The 23,762-nt window shown below is 39.1% G+C and overlaps 1 protein-coding gene across 2 annotated transcripts in view; it reads left to right on the top strand.

Moving 5' to 3' along the window:
- Positions 1 to 23,433, top strand: part of SLC25A12 (solute carrier family 25 member 12) — a 112,782-nt gene extending 89,349 nt beyond the window's left edge. Inside the window, exons 14-18 of one of the 2 annotated variants that reach the window (XM_030802870.1) lie at positions 11,082 to 11,222; positions 13,243 to 13,381; positions 16,900 to 17,058; positions 17,186 to 17,276; positions 19,360 to 23,433. In XM_030802870.1, coding sequence (XP_030658730.1) covers positions 11,082 to 11,222; positions 13,243 to 13,381; positions 16,900 to 17,058; positions 17,186 to 17,276; positions 19,360 to 19,561 — 732 coding nt within the window. In that variant the 3' untranslated portion in view covers positions 19,562 to 23,433. The remainder of the gene's footprint in view (positions 1 to 11,081; positions 11,223 to 13,242; positions 13,382 to 16,899; positions 17,059 to 17,185; positions 17,277 to 19,359) is intronic. The other variant, XM_003253705.4, reaches the window with a different exon arrangement.
- The last annotated feature ends 329 nt before the right edge of the window (positions 23,434 to 23,762 follow it).

The raw sequence follows: 23,762 nt of genomic DNA, 5'->3' as shown, positions 1-23,762 counted from the left end.
TTCACCAATTCTGAATATTTTATGTAAATGGAGGCTGGGCATGGTGGCTCATGCCTATAATCCCAGCACTTTGGGAGGCTGAGGTGTGTGGATCACTTGAGGTCAGGGGTTTGAGACCAGCTTGGCCAACATGGTGGAACCCCATCTTTATAAAAAATGCAAAAATTAGCCAGGCGTGGTGGCAGCTGCTTCTAATCCCGGCTACTTGGGAGGCTGAGGCAGGAGAATCACTTGAGCCTGGGAGGCGGAGGTTGCAATGAGCAGAGATTGCGCCCACTGCATTCCAGCCTGGGCAACAGAGAGAGACTCTATCTCAAAATAAATAAATAAATAAGGAATCATGATATGTGGCCTTTTGTAAGCATGACATTGTGCCTAACTTTTTTCACTTAGCGTGTTTTCAAAGTTCATCTGTGTTGTAGCATGTATCAGTACTTAATTCGTTTTTATTGCTGAATATATGGATATACTACAGTTTGCTTATTCATTCATTAGTTGATAAACATTTGAGTTGTTTCTACCTTTTGACTATTATGAATAATGCTGCTATGAATATTGGTGTATAAGGTTTTGCATGGACATGTTTTCATTTCTCTTGGTTATATACATATGAGTGGAATTGGTGTGTCATATGACAACTCTAATTAGCATTTTCAGGACTGCCAGACTGTTTTTCAAAGTGGCTACATCCTTTTCCATCCCTACTAGTAGTGTGAAGGTTCTGATTTCTCTATATCTTTGCTAGTATATGTGTGTGTGTGTGTGTGTGTGTGTGTGTGTATTTTTTTTAAATAATGGCAGCGTCTCACTATGTCGCCCAAGCTGAGAGTGCAGTGACTGTTCACAGGTGTGAACATCACATGCTACAGCCTCAAACTCCTGGCCTCAAGTGATCTTCCTGCCCCATCCTCCTGAGTAGCGGGGACCACAGGCATGTGCCATCGTGCACAGCCACCTTCCACATCTTTGCTAACACTTCTTATTGTCTGTCTTTTTACTATAGCCATCTTATTGAATGAAAAGTGATACCTTGTTGTGGTCTAATGACTGACAACGTTGAGCATCTTTTTGTGTGCATATTGACCACTTGTATATCTTCTTTGAAAAAATGTCTATTCAGAATTTTTGCCTATTTTTAAATTGGATTGTTTTTTGGGTTACAGAGTTCTTTATATATTCTAGATATGAGTCCCTTTTCAGATATTTTTTATTTTCTTGATGATGTCTTTTGAAGAATTGGGCTTTAATGAAGTTCATTTAATCTATTTTTTCTCTTGTTGTTTGTGCTTTTGTTGTTATATCTAAGAAGTCATTAATCCAAGATCATGAAGATGTATGCCTTTTTTTTCTGGTATATAGAAATTGACTTTATATGTATGCCTCTTTTTTTCTTTTCAGAGTTTTATAGTTTTAGCTTTTACATCTAGGTCTTTTCCGATTTTTAAGCCTAAGTTTTTTAGGTGTTTTTTTTTTTTTTGCCTTGAACAGAGGGAGGTATTACTAAATGTCAGTTTTGTTTTATTTTTGATTGCTAATGTTTTGGTGTATTTCCTTCTAATGTTTTCATATACATGTGTTACATGCTCTTATGCATAGACATATGTATGCACATGCGTACACACACACACACACACACACACGCACACATGCTTTTTAAAACCAGATGGAAGTTTTGTTGACTCTGACTTCCTGATTGGAAATGCAAGCAACTCTCACTTACTACAGGAAAGAGGGAGTCACAGTGGAATGTCTTATTTTAGAAGTAGTATATAACCTTTGGGAATAGTAGTATAAACAGATTATGCATTTTCAGATTTTTATTTTTATTTTTATTTTTTTGAGATGGAGTCTCGCACTGTCACGCAGGCTGGAGTGCAGTAGCGTGATCTTGGCTCACTGCAAGCTCCGCCTCCCGGGTTCACGCCATTCTCCTGCCTCAGCCTCCTGAGTAGTTGGGACTACAGGCGCCTGCCACCATGCCTGGCAATTTTTTGTATTTTTAGTAGAGACGGGGTTTCACCGTGTTAGCCAGGATGGTCTCGATCTTCTGACCTCGTGATCCACCCGCCTTGGCCTCCCAAAGTGCTGGGATTACAGATGTGAGCCACAGCACCCGGCCCATTTTCAGATTTTTAAATCTCATTGTGAATATTAACCAAACTTTTGTTTTATATCTATATCAAAATCTTCTCAAAAAACTTACTCGTTCAGAATTTATGATAACTTAGATGTGCTATCCCAACGTGTTGTTTATTTGTTTGTAGTATCTATAAATTGAACTCTAGGTTAAATTGCCTGACCTTGGCTAGGTGTGGTGGCTCACGACTGTAGTAACCTCCACACTTTGGAAGGCTGAGGTGGGAAGATGGCCTGAGCCCAGGAGTTCAAGGCCAGCTTGTGCAATATAGTGGGACCCCCCATCTCTACAAATAATAATAATTTTTTTAAATTGCTTGACCTTTTTTTAGGTGGAGATGGGGTAAGATTGTATGTGTGTGTATACAGTTGCTCAGTAAATGTCTCTTATGAATGTTGAGTGTTGTATGAGTATTAAATATGTAACAGTAGGTTTTAAATAATTTTTCCTGTTGTTCTCATAGGTAAACCATTCTTATCAGACCATATGTTTATTTTTCTATTAGAAAATCTCTATCTTTCTCTACACACACACACACACACACACACACACACCCCGATATTCCTCGACTTACAATGAGGTTACATTGTAATAAACCTGTCATGAGTTGGAAATTTTTAGGTCAGCCATGCACTTAATACACCTAACCTTCTGAATGTCATAGCTTAGCCTATCCTACCTAAAACATGCTCACAACACTTACGTTAGCCTATAATTGGGCAAAATCATAAAACACAAAGCCTGTTTTATGATACAGTGTTGGATATCTCATGTAATTTGTTGAATACTGTACTGAAAGTGAAAAACAGAAAGGCTGTATGGGTACTTGAAGTATTGTTTCTACTGAATGCATGTTGCTTTTGCACCATCGTAAAGTCAAAAAACCGTAAGTTGTATCATTGTTAAGTTGGGGACCACCTGTGTATATATGTTTATACATAATATTTATATGTACAAATGTATGTTTATTAGAAGACACAAATATAATTGAATGTTTGATTATGATATCTGTTCTGGGCAAAAATAGTACCTTAATGTCAACCTAGAATTTTTCAAAGTACATTATTATGCATTATTGTCACCCTCTATAAAATAGGTAGATGAGAAACAGAAGTCCAAAAAGGCTAACTCTCTTACCTCAATTTACACAGCTAATATATGCTAGAGGTTTCATGTGAACCCAAGTATTCTGATTTTTTTAGACCAAGTCCTTTTATTCTATAATGTCCTCTTGGGGGAATCAAATCATTGATTTGTGTCAGAATAAATCTAGATGACCCTATTCAACTTTATAGTGACTTTCTTGCTTCTTTCCTTCCTTCTTTTAATAAGTATATGAATATGACATATTTACATATTTGGTTTTTTAGGTATAATTAACATTTTTAAAAGGAACAGATTTTAGGTATTCAGCTCAATGAATTTTGACAATTGTATACAACCATGTAATCACCACCTAAGATAATGAACATTTCACCCCAGAAAATTCGTTCACGCCTCTTTCCAGTCCGTCCCTTCTCCCTTACCCCATGCAACCACACTTCTGATTTCTGTCTCAAGTTTTGTTGTTCTTGGATTTCATGTAAATGGAGTGCACGAGATGCATTCTTTCATGGCTGGCTTCTTTTGTTTAACATGTTTTCAGAGAGTCATCCTTGTGTGGGTATCAGGTTTGTGTTTGTTTTAAATTTTGCTGAGTAGTATTTCATTGTACGAATTTACCACAGTTTATCCCTTTTTCTATTGATGGATGTTTGGGTTTTTGTCTGTTACAAATAAGGTTGCTGTAAACATTCTTGTACAAATCTTTTTGTCAACCTATATTTTTCTTGGGTATCTAAGAGTAGAATAGAGTTGATATATATTCAATTTAAATTAACTGCCAGTTCTTAGAAGTGGATGGATCATTTTATAGTCTCAGCAGTGTACAAGTATCCCAGTTGCTCCACATCTTCACTAATGTTTGATATCTATAGTGTTTTTGATAGTAATCATTGTAGGTATATGAAATAATATCTTATTGTGGTTTAAATTTGCATTCTCCTGATTCCTAAAGATGTTGATTATCTTTTCATGTGTTTATTGGCTATTCGTATATGTGTGTGTGTGTGAAGTATCTGTTCAAGTCTTTCGCCTACATTTTATTAGGTTTCATATTTTTTACTATTTGTAGAAGTTGTTTATACAGGATGGATACAGCCCTTTGTCAAATAGATGTGTTGTGGATATTTTTTTGCCAGTCTGTGACTTGTTTATTACTTTTATTAATGATGTTTGTAGTAGTTTTTAAAGAAAAAGTAATTATGTGGTTTTTTGGATAGATCCAGAAACTTAAGTGAGAATAAATTTAAATATCTTTCCAAATTAACAAAGCAGAATATTAAAAAATCTAAATGGACTAACCTATATGTACTTTCTAATGGTCTCTTTGGTAAGTACCTGTTCTTTTTTAATTGTTAAACTCAAATCAGAGATTAGTGATAAAGTTACCTAGCTGACTGCATTACCTCTTTCAGAGAGTATATACTCCTGAGTCGATGGAAGTCATGAAACTCAAGACTTATTACTCAGCAAAGTGCTAATGTTGCAGGTGAATTTTCACAACCCTATGCGAGCACACTTTCTGGAGAACACATTCTTTCCCTTTGTGTCTTGCTTTTAGTCTGCATAGTGCTCTCACATGAGTTAGTAGTGCACAAGACCTCTGTGAGGCAGATAGCACGGTTGTGGGAATGGAATGGTTATGCTGAATGCAAAATCTGTGACAATCTAGGTCAGCAGTCTTCCAAACCTAGAATGTTTCAACTCTCTCATGCTTTTTCTCAGCTTAAGCATGCGTCTACACACACCGCATACACACACCCTCCCTTCATATCAGTAAAGCAAAAAGCCCACATGTTAGGTGGAGCATTTACTAATCCTGGGGGCCAAGATCTGTAACTAGCCAGCTCCTTATGATGAAGAATTTGATGTCTTCCTCAGCAAGCCGAGCTTGTATATCTCTAAAGAGTAGTTTGGAAACAGCTCCTCCACCTCTCATTCCCAGGAATTAGTGTGGTCCAACTTTATGCCTACATACTTGTGTGAACACATATAGATATGCATACAAGTTGAAAATCCTTATATATGTCAAAAGTGGCTTATGATAGGTACACAGGGATTTTCATTCTTGCTGTCTTAGTTCATTTTGGCTGCTATTAAAAAATACCTTCGACGGAGTAATTTATAAACAACAGAAATTTATTGCTCACAGTTCTGGGGGCTGGAAGTTCAAGATCAAGGTACCAGCAGATTCAGTGTCTGGTGAGGGAGGGCTTGCTCTCTGCTTCCAAGATGGCACCTTGCTGCTGTGTGCTCGCATGGTAGGAGAGACAAAGCAGCTCCCTTCAACCTCATTTATAAGGGCACTAATCCCATTCACTAGGGCAGAACCATCATGACTTAATCACCTCCCAAAAGGCCCTACTTCTTAATACTATAATGTTGGATATTAGTTCCAACATATGAATTGTGGGGAAACACCAACATTCAGATCATAGCACTTCCCTTACCCTAGTTAGGAGTGTATGTAGTGTTAATTCGTAACACCCTCCTCGCATATATCATCACTCAGCAATGAGCACATTGCAATTTATTTCTTTTAAACTATCACTATCCTATTTTAGAAAGAACCATAGCATTTCCTATTGCTTTACAAAAGTATGAACGGTTGGTGGTGTGCAAGGCTGAGTCACTGTCTGTTCCTGTTCCTCTTGAGTCAGTCCTAGTGACAACTAGTTCTGTGACTTTTACTGTTTATCTGGTTATTTTATATGCACATATTGTGTTCATCTGGAGTTGATGTGACCTTAAATAAATTGAAGTTAGATTTTCATCAGTCTCTATAAGGGAAGACTTTATAATGAGTTGCTTAGATTGGATATTTTGTGGTTGGAGGGAAATCATTTCAATCTACAGGAGACAACAGATCAAAGAAGGAAATAAACAAAGGACTTGGCACAAGCAGGGCCCAGTCTCCAACCTCTTTGTGAACCTTGCCCCAGGGGTAGGATTGAGAGGGCAGAAGGTTGAATAGGCCTAATCCTGTATATAGCCCCTCGGCCTTAGGCACTGTGGAGGCATGGTGACATCTCAAAATTACATCCTTTTCCCCACTAACTTTTGCTGTCAGCTTTAGTTGATTTTCTCATTAAAAAATTCATATAAGATTAAATGGAAGTTTTTTATTCTTTCCATTTCTGTATATATGGGTAACCCTCATTCAAAATGAGATTTGTTCCCTTTTACGTATCTTTTAAGCTCAGTTCTAGAACAAAGAAATGACAACAGAATACTGAAAAATAGAAAGTATCTAAGTCTGTTTTAATATTAATGCTTATATCTCTTTTAAAAAATAGGCAGCAAATTTAATGAGGGAAATTTAAGCAATTAGAGAATTAGAAGCTAATTTTGGTGATTTCATGAGTGAAAAAAATCCAGCAAAGGTATGGTATAGAATGGTATGTTATCTAATGTAAGCATTACTAACAGAAGCAGCAAGATGTCAAATTTAGCAATGTCCATTTACATTTATGTAGCGGTGTATCATTGTGGTTTAATTTAAAATTTTATATATCTTAGTGTCGATTATTTCAGATCACTAGCTATATTTGGCTAGGTTTTTTGATGTTCATATATAATAAGCTTTTTTAAAAACCTTGGGTCCACAGTAACTAATGCCAACTAGTTTAAAAAATATATTTGCCAAATTACCAAATTTACTGTGAAGAAGAATATGCGAGAGAAGACTTAGTCTATAAAGAAGCCATTGTTTCTAAGACCAGGTCTGTTTCTTGTTGTTGTTGCATAGTTAATACATTCATATGTTTTGAAATTTAAAAGGTACAATAGAGTATGCTATGAAAATTATTTCTCCCAGCTATTCAGTTTCTCTTTCCAGGAGGCAATCAATGTTTTAATCTTTAAGCCACTTTCATTTGAGAAACTTAGGTAAATTTTGACATATTTATGATCAAATGTGTGCCTAATATTTTATGTTCTGTTTTTGTCATTTGGTGTGATTTTATTATCAAGTCATATTGCCCAATTAACAGCATAAAATTGTATCTACTTAACTGTTTTATTGGGAATTTGAATTTCTTCCTGTTCAATTTTGCTGCTATTAAAAATAGCAAATGTTGGCCGGGCGCGGGGGCTCACGCTTGTAATCCCAGCACTTTGGGAGGCCGAGGCGGGTGGATCACGAGGTCAGGAGATCGAGACCACGGTGAAACCCCGTCTCTACTAAAAACACAAAAAAATTAGCCGGGCGTGGTGGCAGGCGCCTGTAGTCCCAGCTACTCGGAGAGGCTGAGGCAGGAGAATGGCGTGAACCCGGGAGGCGGAGCTTGCAGTGAGCCGAGATTGCGCCACTGCACTCCAGCCTGGGTGACAGAGTGAGACTCCGTCTCAAAAAAAAAAATAGCAAATGTTAGCATATTTGTAGAAATACAGGTACTATTTTTTATTGAAAAGTTACTATATTTATGAAAATCTATATATCAAAGATTATATTTACTGCAAGCAGTGCTTTTCCCCTTTGGAAAGCTGTTATTAAATTAATGATATCATTTATAATCAATAGAATCTTAGAAGAAATATGATATTTCTCTGTATTTGTTTCTCAGAGAGGAAACACCCAGTTGAAGAGTTTGATAACATCATAGTCCCTCATTCTGTGTTGCTTGATTTCTTACCAGTATAATTGAACTAATCTGAGATTTTACTCCCCCTTCCCTATCCCCAGCTTAATATGTAGGATAGAGGGAGAGAGAGAGTGATCAACCTCAGAATTTGAAAAAGAACAGTGCATATTTGCCGTGTGTGTTTCCCTTTAAGCATTATAAACATCCAGAGTTTTAGACAAATTATTACGTTGGTACAAAAGTAACTGCGGTTTTTGCAGTCTTCATCTTTGCTAAAATTATTCAGCATTTCTGGAAAGTATTTGCCTTATGTTCCTAGGTCTATCATGAGGTTTTAAAAATGTATACTAATTACTAAAAAAAAAAATTTTAAGAGGTAGGAGTCTTGCCCCATTGCCCAGGCTGGCCTTGAACTCCTGGGCTCAAGTAATCCTTCTGCCTCAGTTTCTTGAGCAGCTGGGACTACAGGCATGTGTCATTGCACTTGGCTTGTATGTTAATGACATACAAATCATGTAATTGTCAGAAGTTTTCCTCCTTTAAACACAGGCATGAAACAAACTTATAGATGTGTGCCTTGCTATAGTGTCATTGATTGTTTGCACTCTTACTTGCTAGATTATATGTGTTTATAAACGCACATCAATTGAGTTTTGTGGTTATGTCCTGTGCATTGTTGGGATTTGGTATGTGTGCTAGGTAACTAATCTTCAAAGCATACAACAATTAAGGTGTATGTATTTTTAAAATGTAGTCCCAGCTGGGTGCAGTGGCTCACGCCTGTAATCTTAGCATTTTGGAAGGCCAAGGCGAGTGGATTGCTCGAGCCTAGGAGTTCGAGATCAGCCTGGGCAACATGGTAAGACCCCCATCTCTACAAAAAATACAAAAATTAGCTGGGCGTGGTGGTGCACGCTTGTAGTCCCAGCTACTTGGGAAGCTGAGGTGGGAGGATCACCTGAACCTGGGGAGGTTGAGGTTGCAGTGAGCTGATCCTGCCACTGCACTCCAGCCTGGGTGACAGAGTGAGACCCTGTCTCAAACAAACAAACAAACAAACAAACAAGATGTATTCAGTTATTTCTTTTTATTGTACCATTTTTGTAGAGTTTCAGTAGAAACCCTGTTACTTGTATACTTCAAAAAATTTGAAGCATTGTTAAAGGAGTATAAATCTCAATCAACTGGCAATTATTTCTAAAAGGGTGCATGAAAGAAGGAAGAGGAGGAGGCAGCTGTGGGGTGGGGGTGGGGGACACGGATTGGAGTACTCCTGCCCAGCAGGATGTTATAATTTACTAATGATTACAAACATGAAAGACCTTTGTATTTATTTAAACATAATGTCCACATTTAACACTTGGCACCCAGGGACTGACACTGTCTGGTAGTGGCAAATTTGGGGGAATTAGAATAAAAGTTTGTGGTTCTATTCATTTTTAAATCTGCTTTAGTTAAAACATAAAGCACATTTTCCAAAAGATAGTCTTTGCAACCATTATTTAAACAAGAGATTTCAGGGAAGTAGTAAACTTTTTCAGTTGATTTGGTCTTTAATACTAGCTACAGGAGCAATTACTTGGATTATCATTTTAACATAATTTTTCATGCAGCAATCCTTTTGAAAGTATTGTTTGCTTAGATTGAAACATTAAAGTGCTTCCTTCTGCCTGCAGTGCAACAGATTAAAAGAGAGAGAAACGCAGGCAAATCAACATGTAAAATTGGGTCAGTACATCGTTGGGGGACATGTGTGCCAGTGGTCTGGATTGTGTCGAATTGAGGAGTTAGAGGAAACCATGAGAGAGAGATAGCAAATTGCTGCACCTCCCTGCTCGAAGGACAAAAAGGGGATTAAGGCCCTGGGGAATCCAGGACAATAAGCTGTCCACGAAGAGGGAAGGAATTTAGTATCAGTGCTGGCAATTTTGAATATTGAAAGGAGTTAAGGAGTCAGGATTGGAATAGGGGTAGTTGAGGGATTTATAGTCCCAAGGCAATTAGGAAAATGGGCTGAGCCATGTTGCTGCCCCTTGGAAGCGGGTCTGGGAGGGCTTTGGGTTTTAGATAAGTGAGCAGGAATGTGGGCAAAGGTTGAGCACTGAAGTGCCATTGAAAGCTGCATGTGACTCTTTAGGTGTTGTTTGTAATCTTTCTATACCTGTGGAATTACAGTGCTCCAGATTTCATATTTCACATGTGATTATATACGGTGATTATAATGATATGAATATCATGAATATATATGAATATGGTTATGATTACATAATATAAACAGCTACAGTTGAAGATGTACAAATGGGATTTTTCACTTCATGAAAGGAGATATATATTTTATTTATTTTTATATATCCATAGTCACACATTTTTTTCTTTCTTACAGAAACCAAAAAAAAGAAGTTGGTAGAAGTTTTGTTAAACGTTTTTTTTTTTTCTCTACAAGTTAACAGATTTCACATGCAAATACACTCTCATTATCCAAATTCAAATCTCTGTCACTCACCACAGGAATATAGAATGTGGCTTTGATCTTGAGGGTGTTGTACTCATGGTAACTAGATGTTCCATTTCTCAGCTTTGCCTTGAAGAGTTTTTCTGGTTTTGTCTTGAAATGATACTGAAATTTATCTTTCTAAATTCTTCCCTTTTGTGTGGGTGTAGCTATGTACCTGTATCAGAGTTTTGCTTAGGATAATACATTTTAGAATTTGAACTGGAGGAGACTTTTCCCCTTCTGACTTAAGGCACCAAAGTAGTTTTAATTGCTCTACAATCCAAGGAAGCAGAAGCAAGTGGGTCTGCTGCCAAGAATGCTTACCACAAAGAGGAAAAAAAATAATTGTAGCTCTGAATTTTAGCTCTGGCTTGTAAAATATGACAGTCTTTTAGTATCTCATTTTCTTTCATTGAGTACCTTGCTGCCACATCTGGCTCCACTTTTTTTTCCAAATGGGTTTATTAGTTTTGTTATTTTGAATATGGCTGGGGTGATCCTGGAAAGACTGGTCTGAGAAACAATCTTGACATTTCAGCTAGAAACAAACCCAGAGGTAGATTGATCTGAGACAGTTTGGGACCATCCCTCTGAACCTCTCCAGAGTCGGCCTAAGTGTCAAACTGTCATTCCCCCATGAGGAAGGAGGTTTCACCTCCTTCTTTTCAAGATAGCAAGATGTGGAGGCTTTGCTGGATTTTCCTTGTTTACACTGCCAGTCGGGCTCTGATGTGGAATCTGCCTGTCTCTTCTCCCTTGCCTGTAGGCTGGAGGCTCTCAGGTCATTTTTACCAACCCATTGGAGATAGTGAAGATTCGTCTGCAAGTAGCTGGAGAGATCACCACGGGACCCAGAGTCAGCGCCCTGAATGTACTCCGGGACTTGGGAATTTTTGGTCTGTATAAGGTGGGTAGGTTTAGGTTATAATGTACTCAATAAAATGTGAAAGAATGTGGAAACCAGACTTCTTCCTTCCAAGTTGAAAAGCAATCTTGTCCAGCGGGGTAGTCTGTGGAGTAGAAAATCAAACAAAAAGAAAAGAATCAGGACACTTGTATGAGAGGCAGTGGGATACACATGCAGCCTCTCCTGTTGTTATCTTCAGGCTTTTATGAAACTGCCGGCAAGGAGGCCAGCACCGCAGACCTGCTGGCCTCAGGCTCACAGCCTTTCATTTGCTGGGGGGCTTGGGAAAACTTTCCTTGGTGCTCTCTTTGGGCTGGTTTAGGGCTTCAGAATAGTCTTACGTTTATTTTCAGTCCGAGTTATCTCTATTGTTATCTTCCCAGTGGGAGCTTTTCTTTGTCTTAATAATTTGACCACAGTAAAACAGTAGTAGAGTTTGGTAGGATTCAGGTCTTTAAGAAGTTAAGTGGTAGGATTTGTCAATAATGAATTCCATTTAAAAAAAAACAAAAAAAAAAAACAACAACAGAGTGTACTGTACTTTAACAAAATGCCAGTCAACAGATTCCTTCCCTGCGGGTATACTTACTCCCATCATTACAGATCAGATGTAATGGAGCAGAAGCTATTATTTTTCTTAAACAAGGAAGAGTATTTCTTTCCATTTCTTTGCCTGGTATAAGGGGAATACGTAAATTTAGCCACCATAGCCAACTGTGTTTCCACAGCATCTGATATAGATCCATCACTGCAGAAATGTATAAATTTGTTTCGGTAACTGCAAATTAGAAATTAGAAATTCTCTAGATTGGAATCACACAGCTACAGGGTTCTCTGGAGACCAGCAAACAATGATGTCTGTCTCAAGAGACTTTCGTACACATTTTTGCTTCCTCCTCCCCACTCCCAATTTCCATCCTTTTTGAATTCCCTTTGAGAAATGCATTTATTAATATTGCTTCTCTCTATATTATCCTTTAGCGAGTCCTTGGGTTTTTTTTTTTTTTCAATGTTTGAGTTTGTCTTTTTAAAAAAAAGCCAGGGCTGGGAGCACTGGCTCACACTTGCACTCTCAGCACTTTGGGAGGCCAAGGCAGGGGGATTGCTTGAGCCCAGGAGTTCAAGACCAGCCAGGGCAAAATAGCAAGACCTTGTCTCTACCTTAAAAAAGAAAAAGAAAAAGAAAAAAATTAGCCAGCACAGTGGTGCACACCTATCATCCCAGCTACTCAGGAGGCTGAGGTGGGAGGATCACTTGAGCTCAGAAGGCTACAGTGAGCTGTGATCGCGCCACTATGCTCCAGCCTGGGCAACATAGTGAGACCCTGTCTCAGAAAAAAAAAAATTATAAAGAATAAAACAGTCATTAAAAAAACAAGCACCAAGGTGGAGTGTTTGCCTAGCTAGGTAGTGGAATGGTGTGGGCTTCTGACAAAGCTGAGGGAGGTGTTCTTTGAGACCTCAGTCATTGGGACAAGCTGCCCCTGGGTAATGATTTTCTACTCCTGTGGAAACCTGCCGCTAAAATATTTTGTCTGCTATTTAGGACATGGGGAATGAGGAGAGAAGATTTGGGTTTCTTTTCCCCCTGCTCTAGAGTAGTTACCTTCCTTCACCACTGCCTATAGCTTTTTACCTGGCGCTGTGGGGATTCTCAGCTGATGTAAAAATTTCAAGAGGGTAGATCTCGTGTGTTTTTACCATAGCAAGAGATTAATTAATTTAAAAAACCCTGAATCTATATAAGAAATGCCAGAAAGTTCTTAGTTTTCAGAATACCATCATTACCCAGTTATTAACTCTAGGACTGCAGGATTCACCATGCTTTCACAAGCTTTGAGATATGCGGATTTCCCTATTCCCTACTTATCTCCCGCCTCCCCCATTTCCCTTGCACATCAGTTCTAATGCTGTTTGAGGGACACCTCAGGCTTGTCACTGACAAATGTCACATGGATCCCATTTGGGCATTCACACTCAGTTTCACACTGTTTTGTGCTATTTCCTCACTGTGTGACAGGGTGCCAAAGCGTGTTTCCTCCGAGACATTCCCTTCTCTGCAATCTATTTTCCTGTTTATGCTCATTGCAAACTACTTCTGGCTGATGAAAATGGACACGTGGGAGGTTTAAATCTTCTTGCAGCTGGAGCCATGGCAGGTAACTACAAATTTTTTTTTAACTGAAAGAATTCTCCCATTATTTAAAAAGTACAGACTCTCTATGTACTTTCCCCCTTTATTTCTGGAAGTATTATTGTTTGTACCTGACTTAGTTTAAATATCACTTTTTCTCCTTTGTGGGATGTGCTGTAATTCTGATGAGAGTTAATTACATTTGCATAATGTGGATAAACAGCTTAATGCAGCTTAGCAACTCAGAGCCAAATTAGATCTGCCCATCTACATTGGGCTTTCATCATTAACATGTTTCTTAGTTTCCTGTGCCCCTGAAACCTTGAGTACAGCCAAGCTAAGCATTAAGGTGGGAAAGTTTTTCCTCAAATCAGTTGCTTTGCTGTATGTCATGCTCATGCACAGATCTAGCGTGCTCTTACTTTCTGTCTCTGTGTATTGGAATCTACATGATTTGGCTGAAAATTGAGCTTTTATCCTGAAGGTGTCCCTCTTCTTCCTACCATTGCCCTCATTAGACCAAAGTAAGCAATACCCCTCAGCAAACCACCTTGAACTCAATTTTTGTATTTTTTCTAATCCTTAGCACTTTGTCATTAGCCAGGTGTAGTGGTGCGTGCCTGTAGTCCCAGCTACCCGGGAGGCTGAGGTGGGAGGATCACCTGAGCCTGGGAGGTCAAGGCTGCGGTGAGCCGAGATGACACCACTGTACTCCAGCCTGGGTGACAGAGTGAGAGCTTGTCTCAAAAAAAAAATTTTGTCTTTTATTAATAGTTACTTGCATAATTGTTATCCTCTGTACTAGGTGAATAGCTTCTTGAGGGCAAGAGTTTCATTCTCTTCATCCTTGCCTTTCGTACGTGGCCAGTGTAATAGTAATAGGTGCTCAATAAATGTCAATAACATGAATGAAAACCTTCATGTCGTCAAAGATACCAAATTAGGCACAGAAGAGATTTCATTTGAAAGAGGAGCCTCGTAAGAGCAGGGAGGTACTAAGATGCTTCCTTCTGACCTCATAGGTACAGCCTGACTCTTGAGTTAGGAAGGAGCTGACTTGGAATAGAAGGAGAGAGCCAGGTGTCCTTGGCTGCACCAACACTCAGAAAAGACAAAGGAAGGAAGGGGTGCATGCTTGCTCTCTGTACAACCAGTAATGAACCATTACAGAGCTCAGTGTGGCTCTGACCAGCCAGGCTTATGTTCACTGTGTGGCTCTTCGTTGCTGGGCTCATTCTCCTCTGGAGGCTCTGGCTAAACATCAGGGCAACCTGAGCAGCTCCTGGGGTGTGCTGTGCTTGTTGTGTGGCAGGAGCCCTTGGGCCTGAGAGTGTTGGGATGGACCACGTTGTTGTTCTTGCTTGTGAAGACAGGGATGACTTGTGATCATTAAGAAACGGCCCCAGGGACCTTACGGCCCTTATTTGGGGCCCAGCAAGTCCTTTCTCCTCTAGCGATGGTAATTTCAGTCAGTTTTGTGTTTAAAAGCCAGTAAAGTTACCTGCTCAGTCTTGGCAGTGAGTTGTTTGTAGCAGCCCCTTTCTGTTACTTACCAGTCTCCCACTTTTTTTTTTTTTTTTTTTTTTTGTGAGACGGAGTCTTGCCCTGTCACCCAGGCTGGAGTGCAGTGGTACAATCTCGGCTCACTGCAACCTCTGCCTCCCAGGTTCAAGCGATTCTCCTGTGTCAGCCTCCCAAGTAGTTGGGACTACAGGCATGTACCACCATGCCTGGCCAACTTTTGTATTTTTAGTAAAGACAGGGTTTCACCATGTTGTCCAGCACAGCTGGTCAGAGCCACACTGAGCTCTGTAATGGTTCATTACTGGTTGTATAGAGAGCAAACATGCACCCCTTTTTTCCTTTGTCTTTTCGGAGTGTTGGTGCAGCCAAGGACACTTGGTTCTCTCCTCCTTTTCCAAGTCAGCTCCTTCCTAACTCAAGAGTCAGGCTGAGGCCGGGCGTGGTGGCTCATGCCTGTAATCCCAGCATGTTGGGAGGCTGAGGTGGGCAGATCACGAGGTCAGGAGATTGAGACCATCCTGGCTAACACGGTGAAACCCCGTCTCTACTAAAAAATACAAAAAATTAGCCGGGCGTAGTGGCGGGCTCCTGTAGTCCCAGCTACTGGGGAGGCTGAGGCAGGAGAATGGCGTGAACCTGGGAGGCGGAGCTTGCAGTGAGCCGAGATTGTGCCACTGCACTCCAGCCTGGGCGACAGAGTGAGACTGTCTCAAAAAAAAAAAAAGAGTCAGGCTGTACATGTGAGGTCTCAAACTCCTGACCTCAGGTGATCCACCCATCTTGGCCTTCCAAAGTGCTGTGATTACAAGCGTGAACCACCACACTTGGCCCAGTCTCCTACTTTTAAATGGGGGCAGCATTTGCCTTCCAGGCTTTTCCTTGTGCTTTCCAATCAACAACGAAAAACAGCCAGAGAAGAAGAGTCTAATTGTGGACAGGCGTCTGCCAGTGGTTGACTGAACCAAGTAAATATTTCCATGGAACTGTCAGCACCAACTTCTTCCCCACAGACATTTGATGTCAGTTTTCAGAATGAGATTATTTTTTCTAATTTTTACCAGTCAAGCTTTGCTAGCAGGAACTGAGGACATTCAGAAGTCTGCCTCTAAAGGCAGACAGTTTACCTAGTTTCATCTGAATAGGGTGCAAGGCCATGCCAAGGGGAGGTATTTGCATTATTCTCTAGCAGAACCCCCTACAAGGCTGCCAGTTCCATCCGCCTAGTGAGGATACAGTGATATTCAGGTCAAATTGAATTTCTTCCCCTGGGGAAGATTATTTTGCTCCTTTGCTCTCTGTTTTGTTTTATAAGTAAAAGGTGTGGTTGTGAAATCCATCTTCTGTGTCCTGCTGCTGATCATTCTCAACATGACCCCAGGGAGCTCGGGCACAGGGGCCTTTCCCTGACCAGCTCCCCTGTTGTTTCTTAACTGGCTGCCTGGGCCACCTTTCGCTCCAGTTGTAATGACTTTTGTCATGTAAGCATGTCTGAAAGGAGTCACAGTCAACTCTCAAGGTAGCCCTTCAAACAAGCGAGTGATTATAAGTATTGATATTCACTTCCCACACTACAGTTGACAAGAATCAGCAAAAACAGTAGTTTGGTGTCAGATACATTTAGTGACTCACTAAAATGACATTATCCTTTTTTTATACATAAAAATACTTGTATCTTATTTAAGAAAAAAAAGGAGGTAAAATAATTGAAACTGAAAGGGAACGCTTGGGAATTGTCTTATTAATATTGCTACTTTTTTTTTCTTCTCACAGTTATTTGGGATCATGCAATGTAGAGTGATTTTTTTTAATTCAGGAAAAAAAAAATAATTTTCCCCTGATCACACTACAACAGCTAATAGGCTTCTATGTCCTTTTCCCATTAGTGGCCAGACATCTATTTTAAAGAGTTTTGAGTTCCGCTCAAGTGATTGAAGTTGCAGACTCTATAGTAGATGTTAGCAGTATTCCTATCTTTTATAAGGTACTTTAGATAAATTAAGTGTGGTTTTCTCCTGAAAGGTGTCCCAGCTGCATCTCTGGTGACCCCTGCTGATGTCATCAAGACAAGACTGCAGGTGGCTGCCCGCGCTGGCCAGACGACATACAGTGGTGTCATCGACTGTTTCAGGAAGATTCTCCGGGAAGAAGGGCCCTCAGCATTTTGGAAAGGGACTGCAGGTAGGCAGGGGCTGGAGCCATACAGAATGGCTGGCTGGCTCTAGCATCCTCCCCTGTGACTCAATGGCTGTCTTTACCACATTTGTCCTGGCTTTAAGTCTCCCCTGCCCCTGCTTCTCTTTTTCAGCTCGAGTGTTTCGATCCTCTCCCCAGTTTGGTGTTACCTTGGTCACTTATGAACTTCTCCAGCGGTGGTTTTACATTGATTTTGGAGGCCTGTAAGTCAGCTGCTCAACTCCTTTACAAAGAAATCACTAAATCCAAAACAAATGTTCATTCTATCTACAAAAGCATTGTTGCAACTCTTAGAAAACTGATAAGACAGAACCTTTAAGACCAATGCATTTAAAACAATGACCTTAAGAAGCATTTGCGTTAAGCGAGTAAAACTGTGAAAGAGTGACATCGTACATAATATTAAGCAGCTATTTGGGGGATTTTAGGGAAGCAGCACATTTTTTTTTAAAAGACAAGATATCCTCTGTTGCCCAGGCTGGAGTGCAGTGGCATGATCTTGGCTCACTGTAGCCTCAACCTCCCGGGCTCAAGCAATCCTCCCACCTCAGCCTCCTGAGTAGCTGGGACCACAGAGGCATGCCACCACACCCAGCTAATTTTTGTACTTTTTTATAGAGATGGGATCTCACTGTGTTGCCCAGGCTGGTCTTGAACTCCACCAGCCTTGGCCTCCCAAAGTGCTGGAATTACAGGCGTGAGCTACCGTGCCTAGCCAGGAGGCAGCAGATTAAAATGCTGTGTAAATAATTGTCTTTTTTCACGTAAGCAAATACTGAACTTCATGGCGCTCTCATTATGTGGATTTTATTATATGGCCCTTTCACAGAAGTAATGTAAATGTATACCAGTAACACTTTTGTGCATTTTCTTTCAAAGTCCCAAGCCCTTTTGCATCTCTCATATTTCATTATTCACCACAATTTATTATTAGTGAAGTGTAGATGTTCTTGAAGCTAATTTACTGGAAAAACCAATAGGTTTGAAGAGAGATTTTGCCCATGGATATAATCACTAGTGAGCTGTAGGCCAGAAATTGGGCTTCTAAAAGCTTACCACTTGAAGCTTGCACTGAGAAGAAAAACTACAAATTGAATTTTCTGGGTGGGGAAGTTGTACCCAAAGCAAGCAATTATTAGCTTTTCAGCAGAAGACCAAGTACCATTCCTGAGTCCTCACATCAGAAACCTGTGAACTCCTCTGTGCCCAAAGGCCATATAGGGAATCAGCTGTTGAACCAAGTGGAGGGACCTATGCAAAAAAAGTGAGAGCAGCAGTCTTACAGTTGCATTGTAGAAATGTGAAGCTTCAGGGTTTTCCATGCCTCTTTCATCTTCTGTAAAAGAACTAAAGCTATTTTTCTCTCTCTCTCTCTTTTTTTTTTTTTTTTTAGACGGAGTCTTGCTCTGTCTCCCAGGCTGGAGTGCAGTGGTGCAATCTTGGCTCACTGCAACCTCCACCTCCCAGGTTCAAGTGATTCTCCTGCCTCAGCCTCCTGAGAAGCTGGGACTACAGGCACCCACCACCGCACCTGGCTAACTTTTTTTTTTTATATTTTTAGTAGAGACAGGGTTTCACTGTGTTAGCCAGGATAGCCTCCATCTCCTGACCTCCTGATCCACCTGCCTCGGCCTCCCAAAGTGCTGGGATTACAGGCATGAGCCACCACGCCCAGCCTATTTCTCTTTAAATAATTTAATTGATAATCTTTATGAGTCTACTACATAAAAAGCTAACTTCTAAAGTTATGTCAAAAGAAAAATATATACTTTAAAAATTACTTTCATATATGCTAAGTGCAGAAAATTTGGAAAACCATAAAGCATAAAAGAAAAAAACCAGCCTGGGTGTGGTGGCTCACACCTCCCAGTGCTCTGGGAGGCCAAGGCAGAAGGATTCCTTAGACCAAAAGTTCGAAACCAGCTTTGGCAACATAGCAAGACCCCATCTTTCAAAAAGAAAAAATCATCCGTAATCCTACTTCCCAGAGAGTCTTCATATTTGAGTGTCTTTTCTTCTGACTTCTTTCCTATGGATTTGTTTATATATGTATACAAGCATTGGAAATAAGGCCATTTCTCTTGTAAATCAAATATGTAGATAAGTTGCTGTCAAAGCACCTATAAATCATGACTGTGGTTTCTAGTCATGCAGCACAGGTGCCATGGAAATGGTTGAGACAAACGCTCTTCTTTGTGGCACATGGGTCAGACCGAAAATGTCCAGCTGTAAGCTGCTCTCATCTACCTTGAGCATGCTAACCATTGGCTTTTTTACTGTCAACAGCAAACCCGCTGGTTCAGAACCAACACCTAAGTCACGCATTGCAGACCTTCCTCCTGCCAACCCTGATCACATCGGTGGATACAGACTCGCCACAGCCACGTTTGCAGGCATCGAAAACAAATTTGGCCTTTATCTCCCCAAATTTAAGTCTTCTAGTGTTGCTGTGGTTCAGCCAAAGGCAGCAATGGCAGCCACTCAGTGATGAGACAACTGTTGAGTGTGGCAAAATGGCGCCTTGAAGAAAGAGGCCTAGGAGAGCAGCCCTGTAATGTATCCAGTCAGCTGCATGGTGCTGACTGAGCTGAGGAGTAAACCCTTCTTTCTATATGACATATACATATACTTGTTTATAAAATAATCATTTGCCCAGGGAAAAAACCACAACGCTGTTTCAAGCTTTAGTCTTATGTGTTGAAATGTTTTTGTAAGCCTTGGCATGAATTAGTGTTCTAGACTCTGCTTTGCACAGCTTGCACTTACAGTGATTGTACATATTGTACATCTTTGTACAGAGATATCTTGGCACCTCATCCCAACAAATCACATTTGTAGAAATGTAATGCAGTTCTGAGTGGCTTGAAATGTACAGAATGTTTTGAAAGTGTTTTATTAAGAATCACACAAAAATAAATGTATTAAAATTAAATTCATTCTCTTATTGGTGACTTATGGAAATAAAGCATCAATATTGGATGTATTTAATTCCTAGTTTGTTTTCCATTCTGGAATAAAAAGGTATTTGCTGATAAAAGGCATAACGAGACATAGTGCTGATACCACTGAATAAGTGATGCTTTGGAAAGATGCATGCCAGTGGATGCCAGAGGACCAGGCTAATGACTTGTGTGTGCTGATGTGTTTCCATTTGTATTTAATGTGTGTGTAGACCCTCCTCTGTTCATCAGTCAAAAAGCATTTCCTAGGCAGCTCCTCCCCTGTCAGTGTGCATATAGAAACAGGGACATCTCCATCATTACTGGCTTAGTTTTGCTTTCCTTTGACACAGCAAGGCAAAGGCCAAGCTTTCAAAAGAGTAAAGGATACTTTCACAATTTCCTTCATATGGATATGATTCCAGTCAAAAATAAAATGCGCACCAAAATGCATACATGTAGTTGGATTTTTCTTCGTAAATATACTGATAATGCTTTTTGTTCTGATTGACTACTGATTCCAAATAACTCATGATCAGGTTCGCCCTTTCTTCCGCCTTTATAGAAAATAGAAAAATTAGTTTTAGAAAGGGCTAGTGCAGAGTGAAGGGAGGGAAGAAGAAAGAGAAGAAAAGCTCTATATGGTGATTTAGTGGGGTCTAGATTCTTACTTTGGAATCCAAATGCAAACTGTTCTAAAAGTCACTCACCAAGGGCATGATTACTAATTTGGATCTAAACATTCATCTTGACAGCCACATCTACACTTTGATATGGATGTGATTTGATGTGCAGCATCAGAATTTTTTACCTTACCAAAGTGCTCTGGGAAGACATTATTGCTACTGCCAGTAAGCTGGGATATGAGAATGTATGCAAATATTTTCAAGAGGCGAGCCTGGAGACAGACCAAGTTACTTAGTATCCTGCACAGTGCTCCTCGATTGATGGCTGACAGCCCTGTGACCACAACTGTAGGCTCTCTCGAGGCCCTCTAGGAACAAAAGAATTAGATTTGAAAGCAAGTTATTTTCAAATGTATTAGATTGGTCTCATGGGAGTGGAACAAATAATAATACAGTTGTTTTGCTACTACCACTTGTTAGAAATATATAAGTAGTCCATGGATATGTGATTACAAAAGAATCCTATGTATGTATCTAGAGTGAGATGGGCAAGTGTCCCGCTTACCCTCCTTCTACCTCCACCACTTCCTGGCCCAGAGATAATCACTGCTAACAGGTTACAGCGTGAATCTGTAGTCTGTTTTTCATAACTCTATATAAATATATGTACGTATTTATATTTTAAAAACAGGATTATGTTATGTGTGTGTTATTCTGTGTCTTGCTTTTGTTCACTTAATGTGTTTTGGATATCTTTCCATGTCAGTTTATAAAGTTTTATTTTTAATGGCTGCATAGTATTTCATTGTATGGGTTATAATACTTTTCATAAATCTTCCCTTATTGATATTTATTCATTTTTTTCACTACTGCAAACAATGCTGTAGTGAATGGCAGACATCTTTGTACACATATCTTGAGTGCATGTGAATTTCATTAGGATAGATATTTGGAATTGGAATTGAAAACTTTTAAGACAAGCTTTACGTTTTTATACATATTGCCACATTGTTCTTCAAAAAGGAATTATTAATTTACTTTCCTATTGATAGCATATGAGAATGCCTATTTCTTTGCAACCTCAGCAAAGAGGGATATTATCAGTCTTTTACATTTTCAGCAAATCATGATAGCTGATCATGGTTATTTTATTTTTCTAATTACTAGTGAGATTGAATGTCTTTTCATATTTACTGGTCATTTGTATATTTTCTTATTGTGGAATATAGACAAAGTACATGAAACATATGTATGCATGTATACAACAGATATGTACACACATACATATATATATTTTTAACATATCATAATGTGCATACCATATGACCACTGGGTCAAGGAATAGAGCATCTCCATTACCTCAAAAGCTCCATATATGTCCCTCCCTAACACAACCCTCTGTCCACTTTAACATCATCCCTACTCTTTGCTTTGCTTTTCTTCATAGTTTTACCACCCATGTATATGTCTCTAAAGACCATATTTAGTTTCTATTTTTGGAATTTATATGAATCAAATTATACTGTACACTTTTGAGACTGGTTTCTTTTGCTAAGCATGAGATTCATCCTTATCATTGTATGTAGCCATAGTGTGTTTATTCCATTGTATGGATGTATTACATATACTTTTTTCGTTTTACTCTTGATGGACAATTTGGATTTTTTCCACTTTGGGGATATTTCAAACAGTGTTTCTATGGATATTTTGAACATGTCTTCTGGAGTTTGCATCTTTAAAAGGACATATACATAAGAGTGGAACCTAGATCATGCCAACTGTTTCCCAAAGATTCTTGTACTGATTTACATTCTTCCCAGGGTGTTTTGGCTTTTCCCCAGCCCCCCAATCTGGTAGATGTATAATGGTATCATATTGTAGTTTAAATGACCATTTTCCTTATATGGAAAAAAATATGAAAGGTGTTCATGAGGCTGATCACATTTCATATATTTTTTGGCCATTTGGATTTCATATTTGGTGAATGAAGTATGTTAAAGTTCTCCCATTTTTCCCATTAATTTGCAGGTGGTTCTTTATATATTCTGGATACTACTCCTTTATGAGTTGTGTTGCAGAATCTTTTCCCACTTTGTGGCTTGTCTTTTCACAATGTTTATAAATATATTAACATTTTAATTTTAATATCTTCAAATATATCAATAGTTTTCCTTTATGGTTAGCTTGTTTTTTTTTAATCGTTACGTTAAAACTATAGTTAATATTCTCTTGTTACATGCTTTGTAGTTTTGCTTCTCACATTTTGGTTTCATCCCACTTGGAACAATCTTCAACATATAGTATGAGGTAATTTTTTTGCTGCTTTAGGGCTAGTCTGTTGTGCCAGCACTGTTTATTGAAAAAAAAAAAAAAAAAAAAACCTTCCTTTTCCTATTGCTTTGAAGTGCCTTTTCTGTTGTATATTGTCAATATATGCAAAGATCTTTTATGGGCTCTTTATTATATTGGTTTTTTCCTGTGCTAATGTACACTCTCTTCATTACTCCATCATCTTCAAAAAAATTTTTGATATATAATATCAAAGTCCTTTCACATCCTTGTTACTCGTCAACAGCTTGTGGCTCTTCTTGGTTCTCTGCTCTTCTTTATATATTTTAGAAATAGCTTATCACGTTTCACTAAAAAAAGCCAAACACATTGAAAATTTGATTGGAGTTGCAATGAATCTATGAGCTATTTTGGGAGAATTTATATCACAGTGGGCCTTTCGATCCATGAACATGATATATTGCTAAGTCCTTTTAATGTCTTAATAAAATTTTATTAATCACCAAGAAGGTCTTGTAAATCTTTTGTTACATATATTCCTAGGTACATCATATATTTGGATGCCATTATAAATATCTTTTTTGGAAATGTCATTTCTGGTATGTGGGAATATAATTCAGTATTTTCATAACATTGGAAGCCAGTTGTCTTACAGAATGTCTCACGTTGTTTATCTGATTGCTTCCTCCTGGTATCGTCTGACGTGTTCCAGTACAATAAACTGGAAGTTAGTCTAGCAGTACAGTTTTCTTTCTGACAGCTTTACTGAAGTATTTACAGAGCTACATAACCATCACCACAATAAAATTTTAGTGCATTGATATCATGCTCCAAA

The sequence above is a fragment of the Nomascus leucogenys genome, chromosome 22a, assembly GCF_006542625.1.
Source record: "Nomascus leucogenys isolate Asia chromosome 22a, Asia_NLE_v1, whole genome shotgun sequence".
In the NCBI taxonomy this organism is placed as follows: Eukaryota; Metazoa; Chordata; class Mammalia; order Primates; family Hylobatidae; genus Nomascus; species Nomascus leucogenys.
The sequence above is the reverse complement of the archived record's forward strand: the minus strand, read 5'-3'. Positions and strand labels throughout refer to the sequence as shown.